This window comes from Pituophis catenifer, unplaced genomic scaffold (assembly GCF_029215685.1).
Source record: "Pituophis catenifer annectens isolate HBS135680 unplaced genomic scaffold, rPitCat1.0.hap2 SCAF_1, whole genome shotgun sequence".
NCBI classification, from domain to species: Eukaryota; Metazoa; Chordata; class Lepidosauria; order Squamata; family Colubridae; genus Pituophis; species Pituophis catenifer.
The window spans coordinates 257,187,545-257,212,280 of record NW_027256881.1 but is presented as its reverse complement, the minus strand read 5'-3'; the positions used below and the strand labels follow the sequence as shown (position 1 = coordinate 257,212,280).

General features: G+C 37.6%; 1 protein-coding gene across 1 annotated transcript in view; it reads left to right on the top strand.

Annotated features, from left to right (window-relative positions):
• Positions 1-24,736, top strand: part of SPON1 (spondin 1) — a 342,309-nt gene that overhangs the window by 83,667 nt on the left and 233,906 nt on the right. Inside the window, exon 3 of the mRNA XM_070957497.1 lies at positions 5,465-5,598. Within this exon, the coding sequence (XP_070813598.1) occupies positions 5,465-5,598 (134 nt within the window). The remainder of the gene's footprint in view (positions 1-5,464; positions 5,599-24,736) is intronic.

Genomic DNA, 24,736 nt, shown 5'->3' with positions numbered 1-24,736 from the left:
TGGAAGGTGCCAGCTTAGTAAGGAAGGGTAAACCATAAGGCCCTGCCCAGATATTAAGATTGGTATAAACTCACAAGATTAATTTAAATGATAAGCATGAAATTATTTTTGTAATAATTCCAAAGTATAAAACTCCCTTCTTATTGAGCTGGGCACGGTCCTAATATTAGAAATCTTCCAATAGCGTTAAAAAGCTATTAATTTATTTGGCTTCCTTAAAATCTTTTAATGTAACCAGTATAAATTATTCAGCAATCTTTAAACTAGTTTATGCTTGTACCTTACTTATTGGAATCCCAACAGCTGCTTTATTAATATTAGAGTTATGTCCAGTTTACATTTTTGCTTTTACGCTATTTTTTTCTTAATAGATTTAATGTTTCATTATTTAGTTTGCTGGGGCTATGCCATAAAAGGAGGGCTATAAATATATGAAATATTTTATCTGTTTTATATAGAATCTAAAAGAACTGCTCAGGATTCAGGCAACAGGGCTGTGTATTATCTGCAGTGCCAAGTGCAGTAATGGCATTATAGCATTTTAGAATATTCAGATGAGTTCTTAGTGCTTTTTACCACAACTCTCTAAGGTAGACAACTTTGTTTTGTAGATGGAGACTGAGTTCAGAAGAGGGATTTGTTGAATACCAACTAAGTTGTTTTTATATCAGAGCTTTTTCACACTATCAGGCATGGCTTTTCCCCAACTTGTTGAAAGTGTAATATAAACAAAGATGCCACTCAATACCCAAGATGGCGTTATATTAACTAGCAACATACTTTCCTTTGCCAAAGTTTTTCTCTACTTTCAACTCACAAGTGAATTCCATTTAGGAAGTAACTCTTCTACACTAATCAAAAGCTTTCACTTCGCAGATCTGTCCAACTGTATTGCTTTCCTGGACAGCACAGCAGTGGGCAGGAAGCAAATTAATAGTGAATTGTGTCTTAATTGTCCTTTGTTTAGCTTCAGTCCCCTGGCAAAAAAGAATATTGAATTTACTCATTATTTCCTCCTGTTCTTCCTTTCCAATATGGAAAAATAGCATTACTTTTCTATATATAGAGAAAAATGAGTAATTTGAGGCTCTTTTCTTCATGGGTGACAGTCACAGATGAAATAGGAAGCAATTAAAGTCTGATTCAGTATTAATTTACAGCAGTCTTGAACACAGAAATAATAAAGTTGACTAACCAGAAACTGAAAACTTTCATCTGAAAGAAACTGTGTCCTTTAAGAGCATATGGTCTGTCTTTGCTAGGTTAATGAGTGTGATTGTGTTTTCTTACAATAATAATTGTCTGAGACACTATCAGAGGAGGAATGCAGAAAACATTAGAATGTAACCATTTACCAAGAATATTGTATAGTTTCCCTATAAAAATAACTGAGTGAACAAAGAATGGCAATTCCAAATAAAAGGATGAGTGTGGAAACAACATTATTGAATTTTTTTTAAAAGGGACCATATATTATATTGGGACCAAATAATAATATTATTTGGTCTCTTAGGCTGCCATGCTGTGCTCACTTTCTGAAGATAATCTACTTTGAATATAGGAAAGCTTATTTAATTCATATACCTATGAATCAACACTCAAAACCACTGACATTTTTGTCTATGCTTTTGTTAGGATGAATGGGTCTACAAACCGTTGAGATGAAATGATCAAAGAAACTTGGTATCTTTCACATACTTTTCAGTTACAACACCTGCATCTATAACCTAAGACATGTTGTCCAACTAACTGAATATCTCAGTAGTACATCACAGAGTAATATCTTACAAGTAATCCTCCTAACTATGCTAATTGAGACACAAAACTCCACTGTTAAGAGACAAAGTCATAAATAAAAATAAACCCACATGTCTGTGCCTCTTAATTCCAGCAGTCTCGATTGCCATTGTTAAAGAAGCACTGTATGGGTTGTTAAGGGAGGACTTCATATAGCTACTACATGTGACTTGCTGCCACCTTCTCCACTGACTTTGTTTATTAGAAGTTGGCAGGGAAGATTACAAATTACAATCACGTGACCGTAGGATAATGAGACATCGTAATTGTGATTCAGGCACCAAGCACCTAGATCACAGTGATGTGATCAAGGAGAGAAGCAATCTAGAACTAAGAAATTTCCTGACAGTTAGAACAATTAATCAGGGGAACAACTTGCCTGCAGAAGTTGTGAATGCTCCAACACTGGAAGTTTTAAAGAAGAGATTGGACAATAATTTGTATGAAATGATATAGAGCTTTCTGCCTGAGCAGGGGGTTGGACTAGAACAGGGGTGTCAAACTGGCGGCCTGCAAGCCAGATGCATCACAAGCAGGCCATGCCTACTCCAGCTCCACAAATGGGAAAAATGTCACAAAACATCACATGGCAGCAACGGATGCAGAGTTTGACACCCATGGACTAAAAGATCTCCAAGGTTCCTTCCAACTCTGTTATTCTATTATTCTGATTGCAGGGACTCTGTAATAGCAGTGTGTATGAGAACTAATCGTGACAACCATTAATTCAATGTTGTTGTAAGCTTGAACTTTGCTGAATGAGTGGCCATTAAACAAAGGCTACTGTCCATTCCAGAATTTACTATTCCACAGACATCTTGACCATACTCAGCTTACTTCCTATGTTAGGACCTTGGCAAAAGTCTCATAGATGTGGCTAGGCTAGATAAGAATCTTTATGGCAAATCAGAATGAAACCAAATGAAAGAACTGATTGCCCATTGCCAGCATAAGGATGCAGACTCCCTCTTATACTCAGTGGTTAAAATCCATTTCTTTTTCTTCTTGCTTTTCTCACAGTTCATTGGATGCTTGGTGAACCTAAAGCTGAATCATTCTTGAATATTTACATAATTGCCTTTTCTAGTGTGAAAACCCCTGGCTCTCACCTTAATGCTCATTCATACAGGAGTTGTAATCCACACTGTCTAGAGGAAACAGGATTGCTTCCCATAATATTTAATATTTATTAGCATTTATGTGTTAATATTTATTAACTTCAATATTAACTATTGAACATTAATATGTATTTACATTAACATGATATTTATTATGATCTTCTGTAGCGGCTTTCAGACTCCCATCTACTTCTTCTGAATCCATTATCTTAAAACTGCTCTTTTAATTCATAACACTGAGCAGATACAAGGTCATCTTAACTCTGTTATAATAATGCACTTTTACCACTAGTTTTTGTCCATTCTGATTGTATGGTTTCTACCTTTCATAATTTCATAGTGTATTTTTGATGTTTAAACCAACTATCCTCAGCATGAACATAAAGTAATGACTACATTTCAAATGCAGAAATACAAATGCAGTCAGACTGTCTTTTAAATTTCTAAATTAATTAAATCTTTGCTTCTTAAATCAATTAAACCTTTGCTTCTTAAAACTTGAGGCAGTTTGAAATGCTCTAAAAATAACTTACCAAGATTATATCCAATTTATAACTCGAGATACATGGCTAGAAAAGAGAACTCCTACTCTGTGGTGGTATCCAAATCATGACATATCTCCTTAAAATAAAAAACAATACCAGCTTCCATGTCATATGATTACAAAATCTAATAGAAATCACATACATATTACACAGTACATACATGCATGCATATTCTGTTCATCTGAGCCTTCCAGCTGAATTTAGCTGCTTGTTCTTAGGATATATGTTTCTTATCTTTGGGAATCAGTGTACTATTTTTGGTTTGTTGTTTGTTTATTAGTCTTACGCCATTTCTTAACGGTTATTATTTTAGAGTTGATAATGTTTTGTTAAATACTCATCACCTTGAAATCTGTGCAAAAAGTAAAATGGCAATTTTAAAACAGAAAGGAAAGAGTAAACAAACTTTCAGCCTGATTGGCATAACCAGTAAGAATACATTAGATCTGTTTAGCCACAAGAAAAGATGTCTGGGGTAGAGATAATTGCATAATTCAAGAATCAGCAGCAGGACCAGATGGATAGTCAGATCACATTTATTGCCATCACAGACCACAGGAGATTTTAAGTTCCAGGATGGCATTTAATGATAGGAAAAACTTCCCAAAAGTAAGAGCAGTTTATATAATTTTTATTATTTTCTCTTCTCTTCTCTTCTCTTCTCTTCTCTTCTCTTCTCTTCTCTTCTCTTCTCTTCTCTTCTCTTCTCTTCTCTTCTCTTCTCTTCTCCTCTCCTCTCCTCTCCTCTCCTCTCCTCTCCTCCTTACCTTACCTTACCTTACCTTACCTTACCTTACCTTACCTTACCTTATTTTTTTTATTAAGAATTTACATGGCCACCTATTTCATGGAATTATTCTGGGCAGCTCACATCCAGCAATTAAAAACAAGATTAAAAACAAAACAACCCTTCTCCTCAGGTGCAAAGAGAGTGATAAGTTCCCCTTTCTCTAGTTACATATATATATAAGAAGCGGGACAGGCATCTGTTGGAGATGGTTAAATTTGGATTCCTGAGCTAAGTAGGGAGTTGGTTTTAGTGGCTTCAGTAGCCCTCCTACTCTACAATTCTGTAAAACTGAAAAAAAAATCTATTAGATTCTGTATTCATATGATATGGAAGCTGGTATTTTTTTTTTAATTTCAAGGAGATAAGCTAATGGTCTTTCTCTTTTCTTTTTATTTACCAGTTGCAAGTTCTGTAAATGGAGGATTTATACATCTTAGCTCAAACTCTAGTACAAGAAAGAAGAAAAAGTGGTGTCATAGATTGATGAAAATATCATTTATATCTGATAGGGGGATATTACACAACCTTAAATTCAGCAGAATTATAGGGTGCCTTTTCATATTATACTCTGTGGCTTGTACTATTATAGCCATAGATGTCAGTTCCTACATCTCAGATAAGAACAATGATGAATACTGTATTATTTTCTTCTTGTAATTACTAAAATGAATTTAACTTTTAATGGCACATTACAGATCAGATTTCTGCAAAGCTGCTTTTTTTCCTCTTTTTTTTTTTAAAAAAAGTTTTCTTTTGAGGGTTTTGTCTCCATTTCCTCTTTTCCTTGTTGTGGTTTTCTTTTTCTTTTATTTCTCTCTTTAATTTCTTTCTGAAATATGTGAAAATATACATCCAGATAGAAAATAAATAAAATCCATTGTGTTATTTGCTTTTGAAAGAACCACAGAGTAGCCCAAAACTAGACCCTATATAACAGGCTGAAGAGTATGCCTTGCTTATATCAAAGTTACTTTCACACTGTCCAGAAACTCAAATATTCAATTCCTTGCAGGAGATCTTAATAGACCTTTGTCAGATCTGATGAGTTCTACTATTAGCAATTCAACCAAAGAAGCACATTACCTTAAGAAAAATTATCAGCTATTTGATAATATACAGAACACTATATATATAGCATAATGTCAAGGACCTTTATTCACTTTCTAAATAGGTGGTTTGATGTTTCTAATAAACTTTTGCTTCTTCGTGTGTAGATTATAGATGAAGAAGAAACACAGTTTATGAGTAATTGTCCTGTGGCTGTGACAGAGAGTACACCAAGAAGGAGGACTCGCATTCAGGTGTTTTGGACAGCTCCTTCTTTGGGCACAGGATGTGTAATTTTGAAGTAAGTACATTTATGATCTAAATCCATGCTTGAAAGCATAGTTTGCTGCATATACTGTACTTTATGACTTTACACTGATTTTTAGCCTGATCTTAACTGTACTATGAGATTCTCAGAAGCAATCATTCTCAAGGTTTAATGCTCTGAATGCCTGTAAACATTGGTAAAATAAAATTTATACAGGCAATTTGCACTGCTTTGAAACCAGATCAGGACCTCTGTAATTTTATTTAAAAAATAAATAAATCAAGAATGGAGTTGATTTAGCTTTGATTCAACGGATGTGTATCTGAAATTGTAGAAAATTACTTTTTTATTTTAAATGCTGCATGCCCATGAAATATGGGGTGGTCCACTTCCCCATTTGCAGGTAGTTGACATTTCAGAAAATGCCTGGCTGCAGGGCATTTATAGGGATGGTGAAAATCTGCATGATGGCAAATAGCAATAACAATAGCACTTATATTTGTATACCGCTTTACACAAAATCACAATTTGGGTCCTCATTCTATCAACCTTGGAAGGATGGAAGGGTAAGTCAACCTCGAGCCAGTCAGGATTGAACTGCTGGCAGGATCCAACTGCTGGTAGTTGCAGAGTTAACCTGCAGAACCACATTCTAACCACTGCACCACCACGGCTCAAATGCAGTGTTGCAATCCAAATCCTGGTATATGATGTGAAGTGGTTCAAGGCTGGCGTTGGTCTTGAACTCACATAGAGATGTACTACAAACACATACACATTATCTCCTGTGTAATATGATTTGTGCATGGTCCATATGATCCCATACTAACAATGTATAATCTTATGACGGAGGCATGAACATTATGTATGGCTTTTTGGTACCTCTTACTGCACTAAAGACTGCATCTAGATAACTTACAGTGAAGAAATTCAGCATATATTTTTTTTGCATGTAGGTGTCTGCAGAAGTGTACACACACGCACACACACACGCACACACACACACACACACACAGAGAGAGAGAGAGAGAGAGAGAGAGAGAGAAAGAGAGAATGTTTTTTGCTATGATAACAATATAATATAATATTTATTTATATATTGCCTTATCTGAAGTCTCTGGGCAGTTTTCAACAATAGCAATGCAACAAAGACAATTCAACATAAAAATCCATATTATTTGTGAAAAGCCCCGAAATAATACATATAATACAGTAAATAGGCAGCTAATATTGCTAATTCCCAGAGGACCAGCAGAACTGAATATTTGACTGCCTTTCTGAAAGTTAGCAAAGAAGTGACTAATCTGAGATTAGGGAGCAAGTTATTCAATAGCTTCAGGGTCACAACAAAGAAAAGTTGCCTCTGAGCTTCTTCCCCATAGCTTCTTCCTCATACTGCCTACAGTATGAGGCAGTATCATGCCTCATACTGTAGGCATGAGATCCATATCATGAGATCCATATCATGGTTGTCCCAAAGGTGCTTTTTCCAAAGACAACTTTTTCTCCTCAAAGACACTTTGCTTCTTATCCAAGAAGCTTCTTGGCTAATAAAATCCTTGGTTGTATAAACAGAGGCATAGAATCAAAATCATGTGAACTATTAGTGCTGCTTTATAAATGTTTATTAAGACCACAAATGGAATACTGCATCTAGCTTTGGTCACCTCATACAAAAAAGATGCTGAGACTTTGGAAAAAGTGCAAATGAGAGCAACTAAAATGATTAAGGGCCTGGAGACAAAAACATAGGAAGAACGGCTGCAAGAATTGGATATGACCAGTCTAGGGAAAAGAAGGACATGATAGCAGTATTACAGTATTTGAGGGGCTGCTACAAAGAAGAGGAGGTCAACTTATTTTTGAAAGCACCAGAAGGCAGACAAGAAACAATGGATGGGAACTAATCAAAGACAGAAGCAACCTGGAATTAAGGAGGAACTTCCTAACAATGAGGACAGTTAACCAGTGGAACAGCTTTGCCTTCAGAAGTTGTGGGTGCTTCATTACTGAGGTTTTTAAGAAAAGACTGCACAGGGTTGAGCAGAGGTTTGAACTGGAAGACCTCCAAGGTTCCTTCCAGCTCTATTCTGATTGAGGTCCAGTTGCGTTTTGAAAAAGCACCTTTGGGATAACCTCATGTAACTTAGAAACATGAAGTAGATCCCTCTAGAACAGCGGTTCTCAACCTGGGGGTCGCGACCCCTTTGGGGGTCGAATGGCCATTTCCCAGGGGTCGCCAAAGCCCTCTCTCGCCCCCCCCTTCACTCACCCTCTGCCTCTGCTGGATCGCCCGGTCGCCTTTCGCTTACCCCACCCACTCCCAATCTATTGCTGCTCCGGAGTCCCAGCTGATGGCTAGAGGGAAAAAAACTTTAAATTCTTGCCGCGGGGCTTCAAAGAGCTAACTGCAAAGAGGTAAATTCCTGGAGCAAGTTTTTTTCCCCCTAGCTATACTGAAAAGAGAAAGCGAAACCAGGGTCTTAGCTGCAACGTGACAAAATGAGGCAGAGAGGTTTCTTTTTCTTTTTCCTCACCAAAAAAGGTAGGTACAAAACTGCAAACTGGGAAATTTAGGGCAAGAGGAGGTTCAAGATTTTAAAACACAAAAGAAAAAAAGCTCTATTTAACTAGGGAATTGTAATAATTGAGATACTATTAATTGTATATTGTGTTGAAAGCAGAAATGGTTAAGTTGTGGTTTGGAGGAATATATGGGGGAAATTATTTGGTTTATTATTATTGGTAAATATAATTAATTGATTTGTAAGAAATTGGATTGCATGGAAATAATTGGAATATTCATGTTCATATTGATAAATATACAAAAAAGATAGTTATATAACTAATTGATTTATATTAAAATGTTGAATTTGTATTAAACAACTGTATTACATAATTAACCAATGTGAGGATGGATATAAAAATAGATGACAATGCAAAGGGGTATAATATAGAATAGAAGGGAAAAATTGAATTTGATTAAGATTAGAGATGAGGATGAAGGGTAATATTGGTTTTTTTAAAAAATAGTTGAGGAATAAATATGGTAAAAAGGAAATATAGAAATTGTAAATTTAATTGAAATGACTAAATACTGTGTTGGAAGAAATATCCTGGGTTCTGCTCCAAGTGGGGAAAAAGACACTGGAAACATGGAGACTGTTTGGAAAGATGTTTTAATAGTGGACAGGATCACATGGCTTGATGGGGCCCATTGTGTTAGTTTCTGTTGCTATTGTGTTGCAAATGTCCTTTGACAAAGGATTGACTTTCTGCCTCTGACCCATTAACAAAGGGTGGGGGGCAGGAAGGTGGGAGCTGCTTTGTCTGTAAAATATGCTTCTCCATTTCTCATCCAGGGAAATATAATATTCTGCCTTTTTAATATTTCCCAAAATATTTCATTCTTCTAGGAAAGGGGTGGCTGCTAACCTCCTACAACTGTTTAAATTTGTGGACCGGCCAAATACTCTGTTCAAAGAAAATATGTTGTATGTTTGTATGTGTGTTTCTAATTATTGCTATTTATTCCTATTTGTTCTCTTTTATTCTTTAAAGTTTAACAATTCATTCTTTATCTTAATATCTTTATATTTGTTTGGGGTTGGCTTTCTTCCCTTTCATCTTTTTTATTGTACAGCAATCTTTCTCCTCAAACCTACCACCTTTGTCTTTTCTTTCTTACTTACTTTCTCTTCCCCCCCTCTTCTTCTTCTCCCTACTTCCTCTTTCTCCTTCTCCTCCTCTCTTCCTCCCTCTCTTACCTTCATTCCTATTCTAATTTCCCTTCCCTTCCTTCATCCCTCTCTATTGCTGTATCCTTTTATGCATATGGACTACTCAGAGGGCTGAAAAAGTTATTTTTGACTGGTCCTCGCACTTTTGACCAGTCCTCGAATTTACGACTGTCCTCACATTTTACGTTTTTTGCCCTATCTTATACCATGTTGAAGAGAAGCAGTTGTGAAATGAGTGACATGGTTGTTAAGAATGCTGCACAGGCATAAATGTGAGGATGGTCATAAGTGTGAGGACCAGTCAAAAGTGCGAGGACCTGTCAGAAATGACTTTTTTTCAGCCCTCTGAGTAGTCCCTATACACATAGCCATGGCCACCCGGTCACATGACCAGCTAGCCACACCCACTCAGTCACATGACCTCCAAGCCACGCCCACAAAATAAGCCACGCCCACAGAACCGGTAGTAAAAGAAATTTAGAACCCACCCCTGGTTGGGGGTCACCACAACATGAGGAACTGTATTAAAGGGTCGCGGCATTAGGAAGGTTGAGAACCACTGCTCTAGAAGATACAGCAGGCTGGGTAGATTTTATTTGATGCAGATTTTCTCAATAATGTTTTTCGGGGTTGTATTAAACAAATTAAACAAGTAAATGTAATATAAAACCTTATGCAGAAATACAGCATATACTTCATTCCATGCCTCACCCCATTTTTTTAATAAACCCATTTCTAAATCTTGAATTCTTCTTATTACTCAGAAAAAGTCCAGGAAGACTTAAAAGAGATAACAAATTAAATATTTACATCTCCATTTCCATTTAAGCAAATTCCTTATAATCCTTCTCTTCAAATAATCAAAATCCAATCCCAATTAACAGTTTAAAAACAATGACCTTCCAAATTAATCCATCATACCCATTTAAACATTACCAAACATAAGTATCATAATCAAATTCCAATAAAATTATAATAAGAGAGAACAAATCATTGTTTTAACCATAATCAAATAAATCAATTCTGTATTTTTCCACTTTCTACCAGTGATCCTTAAGTCACACAAATAAAGTTCTAATATTTGGTTTCTCTCAGTCTTTTTGTCTCTTCTCTCAAAATTCTTGTCATCTTTATCAAAGGTCCTTTAGTAGTTCCAAGAAAGTAGCTGTAGGAAATCCCTTATAATCCAATGTGTGTATGCATGTACCATCCACCATCCTTTTGATTTATTATTTATATGTCTTTAAAAAAAAAAATAAAGTCATGATCCAATTCCATTTGTGAATCCAATATTTTTCTCTCTGTTGGACCCAAACGTTTCCTTTGAAACATGAGGGCCATCTGATGCTCTCCAATGTCCGAAGTTCAGTCTTATTATCAAGTCATAATGTAAGCATGGATTTTTTTTTCTTACAAGACAGGATCCTCTTAATTAACTTCAAAGTCTAAACTGAGTATAAACTTGAAGGTTGGTTGCCGAATGTGATGAGCATGGTCTATGATGAAAGTAAATCATACATGAGAACAATGGAATAGTTAGAGAAAGGTTTCACAATGAGTAGACAGTAAGACAAGTATTTGCACAGTTTCCTAGGTCGTTTAATGCATTTGTGATAAATATACAAGGACAAGTGTTAATATTATAGATGTGTTGGTTAGTGGCATGGACCTGCATGTACTTTTTAAAAATATATATATTTTTATTGTTTACCTATAAATATATTGAATGCAGTGTTATTGTCCTGGCATTCCACTTGCCATGAAACAAAGGTAAAAACAAAATAACATATATACTATTTTAAACAGTGCTAGTGTGTACAGTTATTTCTGACCATCATATTCTAGAATTGTGATGGCGAACCTATGGCACGCGTGCCCGAGGTAGCACGTAGAGCCATCTTTCCGGACACATGAGTTGTTGCCCAACTCAGCTGCAGCTGCACATGCACACGTACCCCAGCTGGTGTTTGGGCCTCCAGTGCGCATACACGCAATTCCGGAGACCCAGCTGGTCTTTGGAGCTTGCCTGTGCATGTACATGTGTTTGCGCATAGGTATGCTAGTACCTGCGTGCAGCACTGCATGCACAGATGGTGTTCACGTGCATGCATTGCACATGCGAAAGCCATGTGAATGCACAGATGGTGCAATTGCACACGCAGCATACGGGGGGAGCTGTGCAAAAGCTGTGCGCATGCACAAATGGTGCAGTTGTGCACGCAGCTCACAGGCGCCACACTTAAGCGAAGTGCATACCCGTTTGGCACTCGGTGAGTAAAAGGTTCGCCACCACTGTTCTAGAATGCCAACTTATCTATTATTCTATCCTGTTTCCCCCAAAATAAGATGTCCCCTGATAATAAACTCAATCAGGCTTTTGAGGGCATGGCAATAAGGCCAAGCGCTTATTTCAGGGTTCAAAAAAATATAAGACAGGGTCTTATTTTCAGGGAAACACAGTACATTCTAATACATACATAGTATCTCTATGTACTTTTGTGTGCAGATGATGTCATTTGCTAGCTCAGAATGAGAATGGCAGAGAATGCTAAAATAGACTGTATGGTGCATTGAGGAATATGGATCTGAAAATTAATGTGTCAGAGATCAAGATAGTTGAATTTAGTTTGGAAAACAGAATGAAAGATCATACATTATGCATAAATGGTAAAAAAAAAAAAGCCCACAGCAATATATCACTTTATGAACCTTGGTAGAATATTTATCAAAAATGGAAAAATGGATAGACAGAATTTAAGATCCTGGTAGAAAGATAGCAGGTAGTGTGCTTTGTTTCTTGAAAGAAGCAAAAATGACTCTATAAGTTCATGCCTCTACTGTGTTAGTATACATAAGTGAAGATCACTCGGAGGCTTCAGCTGGTGCAGAATGCGGCCACACGGGTAGTGATGGGAGTGTCCCGACACTCTCATGTTACACCCCTCCTGCGCGACCTGCATTGGCTACCGGTTGCCCTCCGGGTGAGATTCAAGGTGCTGGTTATCACCTATAAAGCCTACATCGCTTGGGCCCAGGGTACCTGATGGACCATCTGTGGCCAGCGACATCTCCCCATCACCTGGTGTGTTCCCACAGAGAGGGCCTCCTTGGAGTGCCGTTGGCCAGGCAGTGTTGTCTGGCGACTCCTAGGGAACGGGCTTTCTCTGTGGGTGCACCTACTTTATGGAATCAACTCCCCCTGGAGCTCCGGGTGGCCCCTGACCTGCGCTCTTTCTGCCGTGACCTTAAGACATGGTTATTTCTAGGCCTGATTGGACTGAAGGGGTTTTTAAGGGGAGTTTTAATGGTTTTTAACATCTAATATTGATTTGTCTATTTTATTGCTGTGAGCCGCCCTGAGTCCTTTTCGGAGATCGGGAGGCTTATAAGATAAATAAAATAAAATAAAATAATAAAATAATAAAATAAAATAAAATAAAATAAAATAAAATAAAATAAAATAAAATAAAATAAAATAAAATAAAATAAAATAAATAAAGTGAGAGTTGGCTTGTTCAGTAGAAATCAACACAAAGTAAAATTGAATATGGTGGGAAAGCGGTACATAAGAAGAATATCTGGAAAAACTGGAAGAGATAGGATCAAGAAAGAATGGCTACTGAATGAATACAAAAGCGAATTACAAGAATGAAAGAAATATATACCATTGGTTTGGTTAGATTGACAGAATGAACAAGACTCTTCTACTTCATAGGAATGCTGTAGGAATACATTTAGGAGAGAAACCCTTGTAGGCTTCATTGTGCTCTCAGAAGAAAGTGGGCTGTAAATGCAAGCATGAATAAATGCATAAAATGTTTGATCTGAGAAAGTTTCTCCAAATTGCTGTTGTGGTTCTAAGATGTTGGTTGCTTCATGTCCATAGAACTGCTGAGCTTTCCTAAAGCTTCAGTTGCAGCCATGTCTGAGGGTCCTATTCTTCTTTGGCTACAATGCTAATCCTTCAGATAGCCCAGGATGTATAAATGAAGAAACATGGAATTTCATCTAAACATTAAATTTCTTATGGAGCTGGAATGCCTGTTGTAATGAAAAAAGCCTGTCCAGGGTAAAGATTACCATCATTGATACTTTTTAGAGTTTAAAATATAAGGAAAGATTATGACATAGAGCGCAGGTAGCCTAGTACATAACAATTATTACTTTTCTTTTGACACAGATTTAACATCATGCATATTTCTATTGTGTAAAGCTTTGAGCACAACAAAATTACAGGGTTTAGAATAAGCCCTTTTCCCCTGTTGCTGTTGCCATTTCACACCTCCATAAAGGCTTACAGATTCTGGACTGATTCTCAACTTGAGAACATGAAACATGAAAATGCTAATGATATTATGAAAAGCAATTTAAAATGAAAAGCAATATGAAAATAGTTGTGTTTAGGCAAAAGTCCTATATTTTATTTCTGGAAAAAACATCTTCACGCAGGACATTTTTTGCTTTAGAATCACAACATGTAGTTAAGTTAGATGCCATCATGCTCAGCTCTTGGTGACTGTATATACAAAAGCTGTCCATTTTAGTCTGTTTTCAGAAATAATTTATAAAGTGGTGAAAGTATTGTATTTGACTGGGAAGGTCCAGGTTCAAGTTTAACCTTGGCTATAGTATGAAAAATCCCTTAGTAACTTTAAACCAACTTTTCTCTCCCTTTCTCTCCCTTTCTCCCTCCCTCCACAACCTATCTCATAGGACTGTTCTCTATGAGTAGGAGGAAGAAGTGTTAAGGACATGACCTTAGCTAAAAGAAGACAGGATGTAAATATAATTAATAAAACTCTGTAAAAAGTTGTGGTTAATCCCTAACTTTATAAAATATGATGGTTATATTACTAAGTTTGGCTATATTACTAAGTTCAGTGTCAGAGTTTTTACTCCTCTGAATAGCCTACCAACATGCCTATCGTCCCTGTCCTAATGTCCCTTTTTATTCGTATCCATTTCATGTATTCATAATCATGTTTATACTTTTATCTGTTACCTTATATATGCTTGACAAATAAAAATAAATAAAAAAATGAATACTGAGGAAGTGACTGATGAAATTAAATAGTATTGCATTTATTTCCTGGTTATAAGCTTCTTGTAAGCATTTGTTTGACACTTTGACAACAAAATGCTGGGTTAGATAGGGATGAACTCTTATTTTGTATACATATTTACAGATATTTTATTTGCATCCATTACTCTTTGAGTCCTACTATATAAGTTATAATCAGTATAAAGTATAGAAGTCTTTGAAACATATAACTTTCAGAGAGTTTCAAAGTACCCATTTCCTGTGCTGTTTTGATCAACATACAGCATGTTTTGGAAAGATTCATTCATTCATTCATTCATTCATTCATTTTCTATAGCCACCCAATTCAACCAAGTGACTCTGAGCAACTTATAGTTCTAAAATTATAAAACAATTAAGATAATTTTTAAAAATTAAAACAATAAAAACATCCACAAAATAAATAAGTAAATCACCAGCAGCCTGATGATTAAACAACTAATAGTAAAGCCAAGAAATGGGTCCCATAGAACATTCCAGGCCTAGGTACATAACCAAGTTTTTAAAGCTTTGCAAAAAGCCAACAGGATTTGAACATTCTAATTTCTGAGGGAGAATGTTCCATAAGGCAGGGACTACAGCAGAAAATGCCCAGTTGATACACTTTGACTCATGGGATCTGCAGGTTGTCCAGATCAAATTGGATGAGTAGAAAGTCTTAGAAAAAGACCCAGTCCGAAGCCATCTAGGGCTTTAAACCAGCACCTTAAATTTCACACAGAAAAACACTGGCAGCTAGTACAGTTCACTGAATAATGGTGTTACATGTGCCATGTAGTCAGCACTATTTATCACCCTTATCAATGCTGCTTCAATCCCAAACCCTAGCCTGAACCCCGATTGAAAGGAGTCTACATAAAATGAAGAAAACTTGTGCAGTGATGGGAAAAAATAAATAAACCACACATTTCTGAAGAATAAATAAAGATACACCCATCCTAATAGAATAAGCACAGGGCTTCTTGAGGTCAAAGGCTGACTCGTGAGTCGTTGGGACACAGTCATGATGATATAGGGGATGCAGTAGCTCAGTGACTAAAATGCTGAGCTTGTCAATCAGAAAGGTCAGCAGTTCGGCGGTTCAAATCCCTAGCGCCGCATAACGGTGTGAGGTCCTGATACTTGCCCCAGGTTCTGCCAACCTAGCATTTGAAAGCATGTAAAATATGCAAGTAGAAAAATAAGGACCACCTTAGTGGGAAGGTAACAGTGTTCCATGAGCCTTTGGCATTTAGTCATGCCGGCCACATGACCACAGAATTGTCATCAGATAAGCTGGCTCTTCAGCTTACAAACAGAGATGAGCACCTCCCCCTAGAGTCGGGAACAACTAGCACATATGTGCGAGGGAAACCTTTACATGATGTTATAATCAGTATAAACTCTTTGATAAGCATCAATCCATTTTGTAGGATTAGGTAGCTCATAGGTAGCCTACTTCAACCAAGAATTCAACACTTCGATGAAGGCATCTAATTTTGTGATTATTATAAGACACTGGTGGGTCAGCTTGGCTGTTCTCTAATAACCCAGTATTGCACAAAATTTGTCACTGCAAACTGGAACTGTCTTTTCCAGCTTCTAGTTTTTTTCAAAATCTACTTATCTGGCTTGAGAGATCTTCCCACAGTACGCATTTGAGGCATCAGAAGTCTTCAGAGAATGATTTTGCCTTTCTTGATTCAAGAGAAAATGCTTCAATTAACAAAAATGATATCACCCCATTCTTATACTTGATTTTTATATTTTAAATTAAGTTCTTAAATAATTTTTGAAAGTAGTTATGAGATTTAAAAATGAGGTATTTAAATTAAAAGCCCTTGAGATTTCAATTTCAGCCATCTGATGTTTGTATAGCATGATTTATTGAAGTATTACACATTTATTTCCTGATTAATTTTAGTTTTCCATCATATATGAAACCTGCATTGCATTTGTTGATTTGCTTCCAATAATGAGTTCTTCTAAAATGTCAAATTATACTTGGCACAATGTCATTTGGAAACGTGGTCTTGGTAGAAATTGTGCACATGTAAAACTGGAAAGGAACGTATTTTATTCTTTTTTTAAAGGCAAAGTACAGAATTTGCTTCTTTCAGCATAAATATTCCTTTTCTGATTTATTCATGTGTCTCTTTTTGGATGTGATGGTTGAAAAACTTGAAAAGGACATAAAATCTGCCAAATTAGAGATTTGGCAGTTTTAGAACATCATTTACATGCATTTTTAAAAGTCACAATCCTTTGGGAAATTGTGCAGCTGGAACACCAATTTGAATGTTTGCAAAACAAAATATATGCAGGCTTCAGAAGTTAATACCATGAAGATCTTTCAGAGCTTTGCTTTGTCAGCTCCCCAAATAGTATTTCCTTCAATATTAAATTGTTAATTGTTCCTCCCCTGAGAGTTTGGATGTGGAAGATGAACCAGCTGGTGATGAAAATATATTTTAAAAGCTCGAGGTTCAATGATTGCCTTTATGTAAGGACACACTGACCTCCCCCTTCTAGCACATTTCCGAAGTTCTGACTTTACTGCCTTCCAAACGTTTGCAAATGGAAACTTTGTGAAGGTTCCCTGTGAAACTCCATATTCAATGAGGGTAGGAATGGAGTAGGCCACTAAGGCTAAAGACAGCAGCATTTTTTTTGGGGGGGGGGTCACTGTCACCTTCATAAGATGTACAATATAGGAAGAGGAATGACTAATGAGAAAGATGGGTTCCTTCATTTTGCTTTTCACTGAATCTTAAGGATCAATTTCACATCAAAAAGGACTAACCACTACTGCAAGAGTAGGAAAAAAGCACCTCTCTCTCTTTAAAGAGAGAACCAAGCGGGAAGACTCTGTCCCTTAACCAGGGAAAGCCTCGAGCCTCTGGAAGAGTGAAAACGGCCTCCTCAGGCTCTGAAGCAGGGGAGAAATGCTACCGGTTCAGGCCGGTTCACCGAACCAGTAGTAAAAATTTTTTTTAAAAAAAGTTCAGGTGATCAGCTGAGCGACACGTGATAGTCGGAATTTTTTTTTTTTTTACCTTTTAAGCATTTTTTTACTAGCGGTTCAGGTGAATAGGCAGTAAAAAATGCTTTAAAAAAGTAAAAAAAAAAAAAGGCTCGGACAATCGCATGGCACAGCTGTGATCGTCCGAGCCTTTTTAAAAAAAATTTTAAGCATTTTTTTATTACCTATTCACCTGAACCGGTAGTAAAAAAATGCTTTAAAAAAGTAAAAAAAAGGTTCCCAAGATCATGCGCCACAGCTGATTCCCCCCCCTTGCTGTTCTACTTACCTTCTGAAGCCTCCTTTTGGTATGTACTGTGCATGCACATGCAGTGCGCGTTTGGTGTGAACTGTGCATGTGTACGCATAGCACGTGCTTGGCACGCAGTGTCCATAGCACGCATTTGGCGCACAGCACGCATATGCGGCCAGCAAACTGGTTCAGATTTCACCTCTGCTTCGGAGGCCCTCTGGAGGCTGGAAATGAGCCTGGAAGAAAAATAAATACTTTTTTGATAATATAAAGATATTATTAACCCAGTTAATCTTCATATATTTAAAAGAATATAGATATAAAACTAAAGGTTCTGCTTGCACATATGTGCTAGTTGTATCGACTCTAGGGGGCGGTGCTCATCTCCGTTTCAAAGTTGAAGAGCCAGCGCTGTCCAAAGACATCTCCGTGGTCATGTGGCCGGCATGACTAAATGCCAAAGGCGTATGGAACGCTGTTACCTTCCCACCAAAGGAGGTCCCTATTTTTTCTACTTGCCTTTTTTTACATGCTTTCGACATGCTAGGTTGGCAAAAACTGGGACAAGTAACGGGAGCTCATCCCGTTATGCGGCACTAGAGATTTGAACTGCTGAACTGCCGACCTTTCAATTGACAAGCTCAGAAGGACAAGTCAGTGTAGTTTGCGAGGTTCAGCAGACACCAATTTACTAAATTTCAGAATTTAATCATGTTTTTTTTTTAAATTGGAAACTCTTGTTCTAACAGTGTTGAATAGCTGATTATGATGATCATGATAAGTTGCCCCTCTTTAATTAATTACAGTGCTGAAGAACTCAAGCATATTGTCATGCTGCTCCTATTTATTACTGAAGCATAAGAGCTCACTAGGAAGGATTTAGGAGCTCCGCTAAATAAATATACATGAATAGTAAAGAAAGTAATAAAAGTAAAGTGAAAGCACAGCTCATATATATGCATATTTCTTAACTACCCTGTTTCCACCAAAATAAAACATCCCCTGATAATAAGCCCAATTGGGCTTTTGAGCACATGGCAATAAGGCCAAGCCAGGGGTGAAATGCTCCCGGTTCGGATCGGATCATCCAATTCAGTAGCTATGGCAGTGGGTGGTTTGGAGAACCGGTAGCAAAAATCCCTGCCCCCCTCATGCCCAGCTGAGCCGCGGGATCATCAGAGGCTTTTTAAAAAACTTTTAAAAGCATTTTTTCTACAACCTCTTTGGCTGAAGAGGTTGTGGAAAAAATGCTTTTAAAAGTTTTTTAAAAAAGCCTCTGATGATCGCACGGCTCAGCTGGGATCGTCAGAGCCTTTTAAAAGCATTTTTTCTACAACCTCTTCAGCCAAAGAGGTTGTAGAAAAAATGCTTTTAAAGGTAAAAAAAAAAAAAGCCCCTGACGATCACAGCTGAGCAGAGCGATCATCAGAGGCTTTTATTTTATTTTTAAAAGCAATGCTTTTAAAAGTAAAAAAAAAGATTGCGCACCACAGCTGATCACCTCCCCTCGCACGCTGTTCTACTTACTGCATGCCTCCTTTTGAAGTGAACTGCACGTGCACCTTTGCATTTGGTGCGTGGTGCGCACTGCGCATGCACAGCCAGCGAACCGGCATTAAACCGTTTCAGATTTCACCACTGGGCCAAGCGCTTATTTCAGGGTTCAAAAAAATATAAGACAGGGTCTTATTTTCGGGGAAACACAGTAATGGACTTTGTTTTTCACAAAGTGTCATTTTCAGCATTTCAAAACCATTCAGCAGCTCCAGAGGTGAACAATTATATCTAGGTTAGCTCTGAAATACTTCGAAGGAAAGTAACAGTGGGAGTCATTGTAAAAGAGTAAGATAAATTCTCTGAATTATCAAGGGCTAAGATCTGATTTATAAGCTCAGTCACACCAAAAGGAGTTTTAAGTTGATTTTAATGGGAACAAGCGCTGGCCTTTACAGATCTGTCCTTTTCGATCCCTTCTTGAAATGAATCCTTCATTCATCTGCATTGCAAGCAGTAAAAAGGCAGAACTCCATCATTTCCTAGTTATTTGCTGTTTGTAAATGAATATCATGGTTAATTTAGGAGCCTGGCAGCTGTGGAACATTTGCCATTCCGCTACAGCTGTCAGTGGTCCACTGGTTTGTTTTATAAACAGATGTTTAATTTTACTTCAGCCTGCTTATCGGTGATGATTTTCTTCCGCTTCTATTTGAGGAGAAGTGATGAGAGAAAGAAAATGTAATAAATAGGATGCTCATTGGTTTGTGTCTTTAGAAAATAAAACTCTGGATAATTAACGATAACCTTCGAAACCTTTAAAATGTCTTTGCTGGAGAATGATTGAACCCTTTTTTTTTCTTTAAAAACCTGCAGTCCTGAGTTTATTGTCACAGAATGGATGTCAACAAAATGTTCTCTAGTTCAGTGGGACACTGTATCAAGGACAACGAACAGATGGCATTTATTTTCCCTATATAATCAGTGTTACTAATATTTTTTTATTCTAAGTGGAGAAATCAGTATTATTTATGGAATTATTGATAGATTTGTAATATAGAACACAATCTAAATTATAAAATGACAATGTCTGTATCCTATAAAGAAAATCTCTATAAAATGTTTTATAGGTGGCACTTGCCACCACCCAGATTGGCAAGAATGTTCCCCGGCACTCCATCAACATGTTGGAAATGCAACCACCACAAAGGCACCTATTACCATATGTGGTGGACCTGCCCAATGGCGAAACAATATTGGCAAAGGATCAAAATACAAATAGAGGAAATAACACACCAAAAGATAGAACTAAGACCAGAAAGCTTCTTATTAGGCATAGTGAATGGATACTATGAAAAAGAAACAATCTATTTAATTATACATATGATAACAGCAGCACGAATACTATACGTGCAACACTGGAAGAGTAGTGATATACCAACACCAGATAAAGTAATCAATAAAATTATGGAATGTGCGGAATTAGATAGACTCACAAAGGAATTACAAAATAGGGAAGAACATGACTTTTACTTAGTATGGGAAAAGTGGTATAGTTAGTTGAAAGATAGGAAAGAGATGAAGCAATAGGAAGTAAATAAAATGACCAAATACAATATGATGGAAACAAAGAACAGACATAGGTCAACAAAGATCAATATTAGATAGATAAAAGGGAATGACCAAATAAGGAAGAGTCAAAATACAAAGAGAAATGTATATTATAGTTGCGACAAACTGGACATGTATTGAAATGGATGTTTATATGTTTTTATGTTTTGTACGTTTCATTGTTCTGTTTAGTTTATACTTATAAATAAAAATTGGAGGAAAAAAAAAAGAACACAATCTAATAATTTCAGTGGAATATTAGTTCTACATTTGGGAGCCTGATCATGAGCATAGCATAGTTTCCCCTCAATTATTGCCCTCCAGATATGTTGGACCAAAGTTCCTCAATCTTTCCATCTTTGCAGACTAGTCGGTGGTGAGTGGGGAGAGAGGGGATGGTTCCACATGAGTGGTAGGCAAGCACATACAGAGCTCCATTTGCATGAGTGGCAGGCATATGTACCTGCCATTTTCACAAATGTAGTGTGTGTGCACACGCTCGCAAACTGCTTGCACTTCCAAAGCCTGAACGGCTCACAGCCCAGTAGTGGGCCATATCCCGGAGGTTGGGGATATGGCCCACTACTGTGTTAGATTATAACTCACATCATCATCAGCCTACGTGAAGAGTTGGAGTTATAATTTTGGGAATGCTAGGTTACAGAAAGTGATTTTTTCATTATGGATTACTTACAATTCTCATTCTGTTATGAGAGTGAACTGTATCTAAAAATATAATAACTTGCATATTATGCAGCTTTTGGTGGATATGTCATTTGATGATTCATACTTTGAATGTGCCTATGAATGAATAAGACTAGGCAGTATCAAGAGTTTAAGGCAAATTGTCCTTCCCATAATAATATGCTATAAAACCCATGCTCCATTGAGTCATTGTTTCAGAGAAATTTTATTACCTAAACAGAGAAACAGAATGATGACGAGTGGGCAAAAAAGCAGCAGAAACAGCTTCTAATTTCCTCCCAGCTTTCCCATTAACTTTCCCTTTGAAAGCTGACAGGGAGCATCAGAAATCTTTCTTCATTCCCTCCCTCCCTTCCTCCCTGTTTCTCTTCCTCCCTTCCCTCCTTCCTTGTCATTCTGTCATTTCCGTCCTTCCCTCCCTCCTTACTTTGCTTGTGGAAGGCTTTCAGGCAGTGGTGGGATTCAAATAATTTAACAATTGGTTCTCTGCCCTAATGACCGGCTGGGTGGGCATGGCCATGGTGGGCATGGCCAGGAGGTGTGACAGGCAGCACTTGGTCCCCTGCACCCCCCTGGGAGCAAAAATGAGTCACGGGGGGGACACGCTGCCCCCACGCCCCATTTTGGGCCTAGTAAGCCCCCCTGCAGCCTGCTGGGACCGAAAATGGGCTGCTGGGGGACCGCACCACAACCCCTGTGCCCCATTTTGGGCCTAGTAGGCCTCCCTGCATTTACATGGGAGTCAAAATGGGGCGTGTGGACTCCTGAAAGGGGTGGGGAGGGGAGGGGTGGGACCAGCCAGCAATTTAAATACCGGTTCACCTGAACTGACTCAAATTGGCTGAATCCCACCACTGCTTTCAGGGAGAAAGTCATTGGGGAAGCTAGCAGGAAATTGCAAGTCCAAGATCAGCTAACAGGTAAGTGGCTGCTGCTGGCTGGGGGACAGAGTGATGGATTGTGAGGGTGGTTGGAAAACTGTCATGGAAAATTGAAAATGAAGGTCTCATGGCCACAGCAGCAGTGCAGCAGCAGCTTGAAATACTGATGTAGCCACAATTTCCCCAAATTTCATTTTCTCAGGTGTCATGAGTCCTGTATTTTGGACATATTGTTAGACCATTTGAGGTACCTTGGTTCAAAAATTGTTGCCTATGATGTATTGTTTCACTCAGTTAATGACAATGTTAATTGCATATAGATTTAACAACTGTAATTTTTTTATTCCATAGAAACAAAGGGTAGTAACTCCTTCATGTGGGCAAAATTAAGAGTACTACTTTTCTCAGGACCATTAAAAGAAAATCGCAGTCACCTCACTTACTAAATCAGCCTATATATGAAAAAAAACCTCTCTTGAACTCTTGGGAAGTGGCTTTTTTGTTTATTTAACAATTTTGTATATTGCTAGAATCATATAATAGACTCTGGGCAGTTAACAAGATAAATACAAAGTAAAACACAGAGTTTACAGAGTAAAACAAAATAATTAGCATAAAAACCAATGTAAACAATAAGTCTCAACACTCCTATGCACAAGGGACCCAATAACAATACTGTCTTTACTACTTTCTTTAAATCTTTAGGATCTTGCTTCTGGAAGGGGACCGTTTCAAAAAGCAGTGTCCATTACTAAGAAACATAGGGTTTGGGTGCCTGCCCTATCTCGTTTTCTAAAATGAGGGGGTCTCGTTTTCATGTGAAGATGCTATTGGGCAGGGCAGTTTTACTTGGAAGAAGTAGTTCTGAAGAAGGCTGGGAACCAAAACATATAGGATTCTATAGGTTAAATCCAGCACTTTCCCAAAATTTGAAAGGCTATGCTTGCATAACAAAGCATGTAGTTCAATAATACTCATTCTCAATAGACGAAACAAACACATAAAATCTGAAATGCTAAATAAGGCACTACAGTATGACTTCATTGAAGAAAGGTTTATTTAATTTTTCCATGTTTTCCATTGAAATCAAATATGTAATCCATGTCCTACAGAAAAGTATAAACAGATACAGCTCTCATACTTGTTTGTTTTAATTTAAAATGAAAACAGCCATTTAAAAGATTGTCATTAACTTGAAAGTTGGTCTGAAGAGGTAATAGTCATAGAGATAACAATTCAAGTTAGATAATACCCTACTCATATTAAGTGTGATACTAAATGAGTAAGCCACAAGTACTAAACTACGGCCAAGCAAAATTTTAATTTTATTTAATTTTTTTTAAAAAAAATCCTTGGAGTTGGTGTTTTCTCCTCGTGACTGCTGAGCAAGTTGCTGCAATTTTCTTGGCAAGATTTCAGAAGTGGTTTGCTGTTGCTTTCTTCCCAGGGCTAAGATAGAATGAATGGTCCAAAGTCACTCAGCTGGCTTTGTGCCCAAAGCAGGACAAGAACTCATGGTTTCCCAGGGCTTTCTTAGAAACCAGGAGTCTGTGAGTTCTAGTCATGCCTTGGCAGGGGTGGGTTCTAAATTTTTTTACTACTGGTTCTGTGGGCGTGGCTTATTTTGTGGGCGTGGCTTGATGGTCATGTGACAATTATTTAGGATTTAGCAGAGGTACTGGTCTACCAGGCTGTACCGATCTACACATTTATTTTTGCAGGCACTGATCTACTCATGTATTTTTGCAGGCACCAGTCTACTCATTTGTTTTCTTTTAACACTGATTAGCTGTAGGGCAGCCCTTTGAAGCCCCGCGGCAAGAGTTTTTTTTCCCTCTAGCCATCAGCTGGGACTTAGGAGGCAGCAATAGATTGGGGGTGGGGCCAAATAAAAGGTAAGAATAATGGGGTGGGGGAGTCGGGGGGGCAGAACTGGTTCGGTGATGTCATATCATCACCGTTACCGGCTCGGCGGAACCAGGTGGAACCGGTAGGAACCCACCACTGTGCCTTGGGCATGAAAGCTGGCTGGATGACTTTGACCCACTCTTTCTGTCTCAGCCCAACCTCCCTCATGGAATCATTGTGGGGAAAATAGGAGGAGGAAGGAGTATGATGAATGTTTGCTACCTTAAGTTACTTATAAAGTAATAAAGGAGAGGAAATAAAAACAATTGTAGAAATCCCTGGCTCTTAATTTACATTAAGTTACAAATAAATTACATTTATTTAAACAGGTACATGCAATTAATATTACTCCTCCTGCACTTATATTTTTTCCCATCAGCCAAAACTTCTACTTACATAACCTATAATCACATTTTACTTGTTTGTGGAAGAGAAGAAGGTGGAAGGGAAGATGACATTCTCATTACATAATGAAAAATAAGTCATAGTACAGGACCA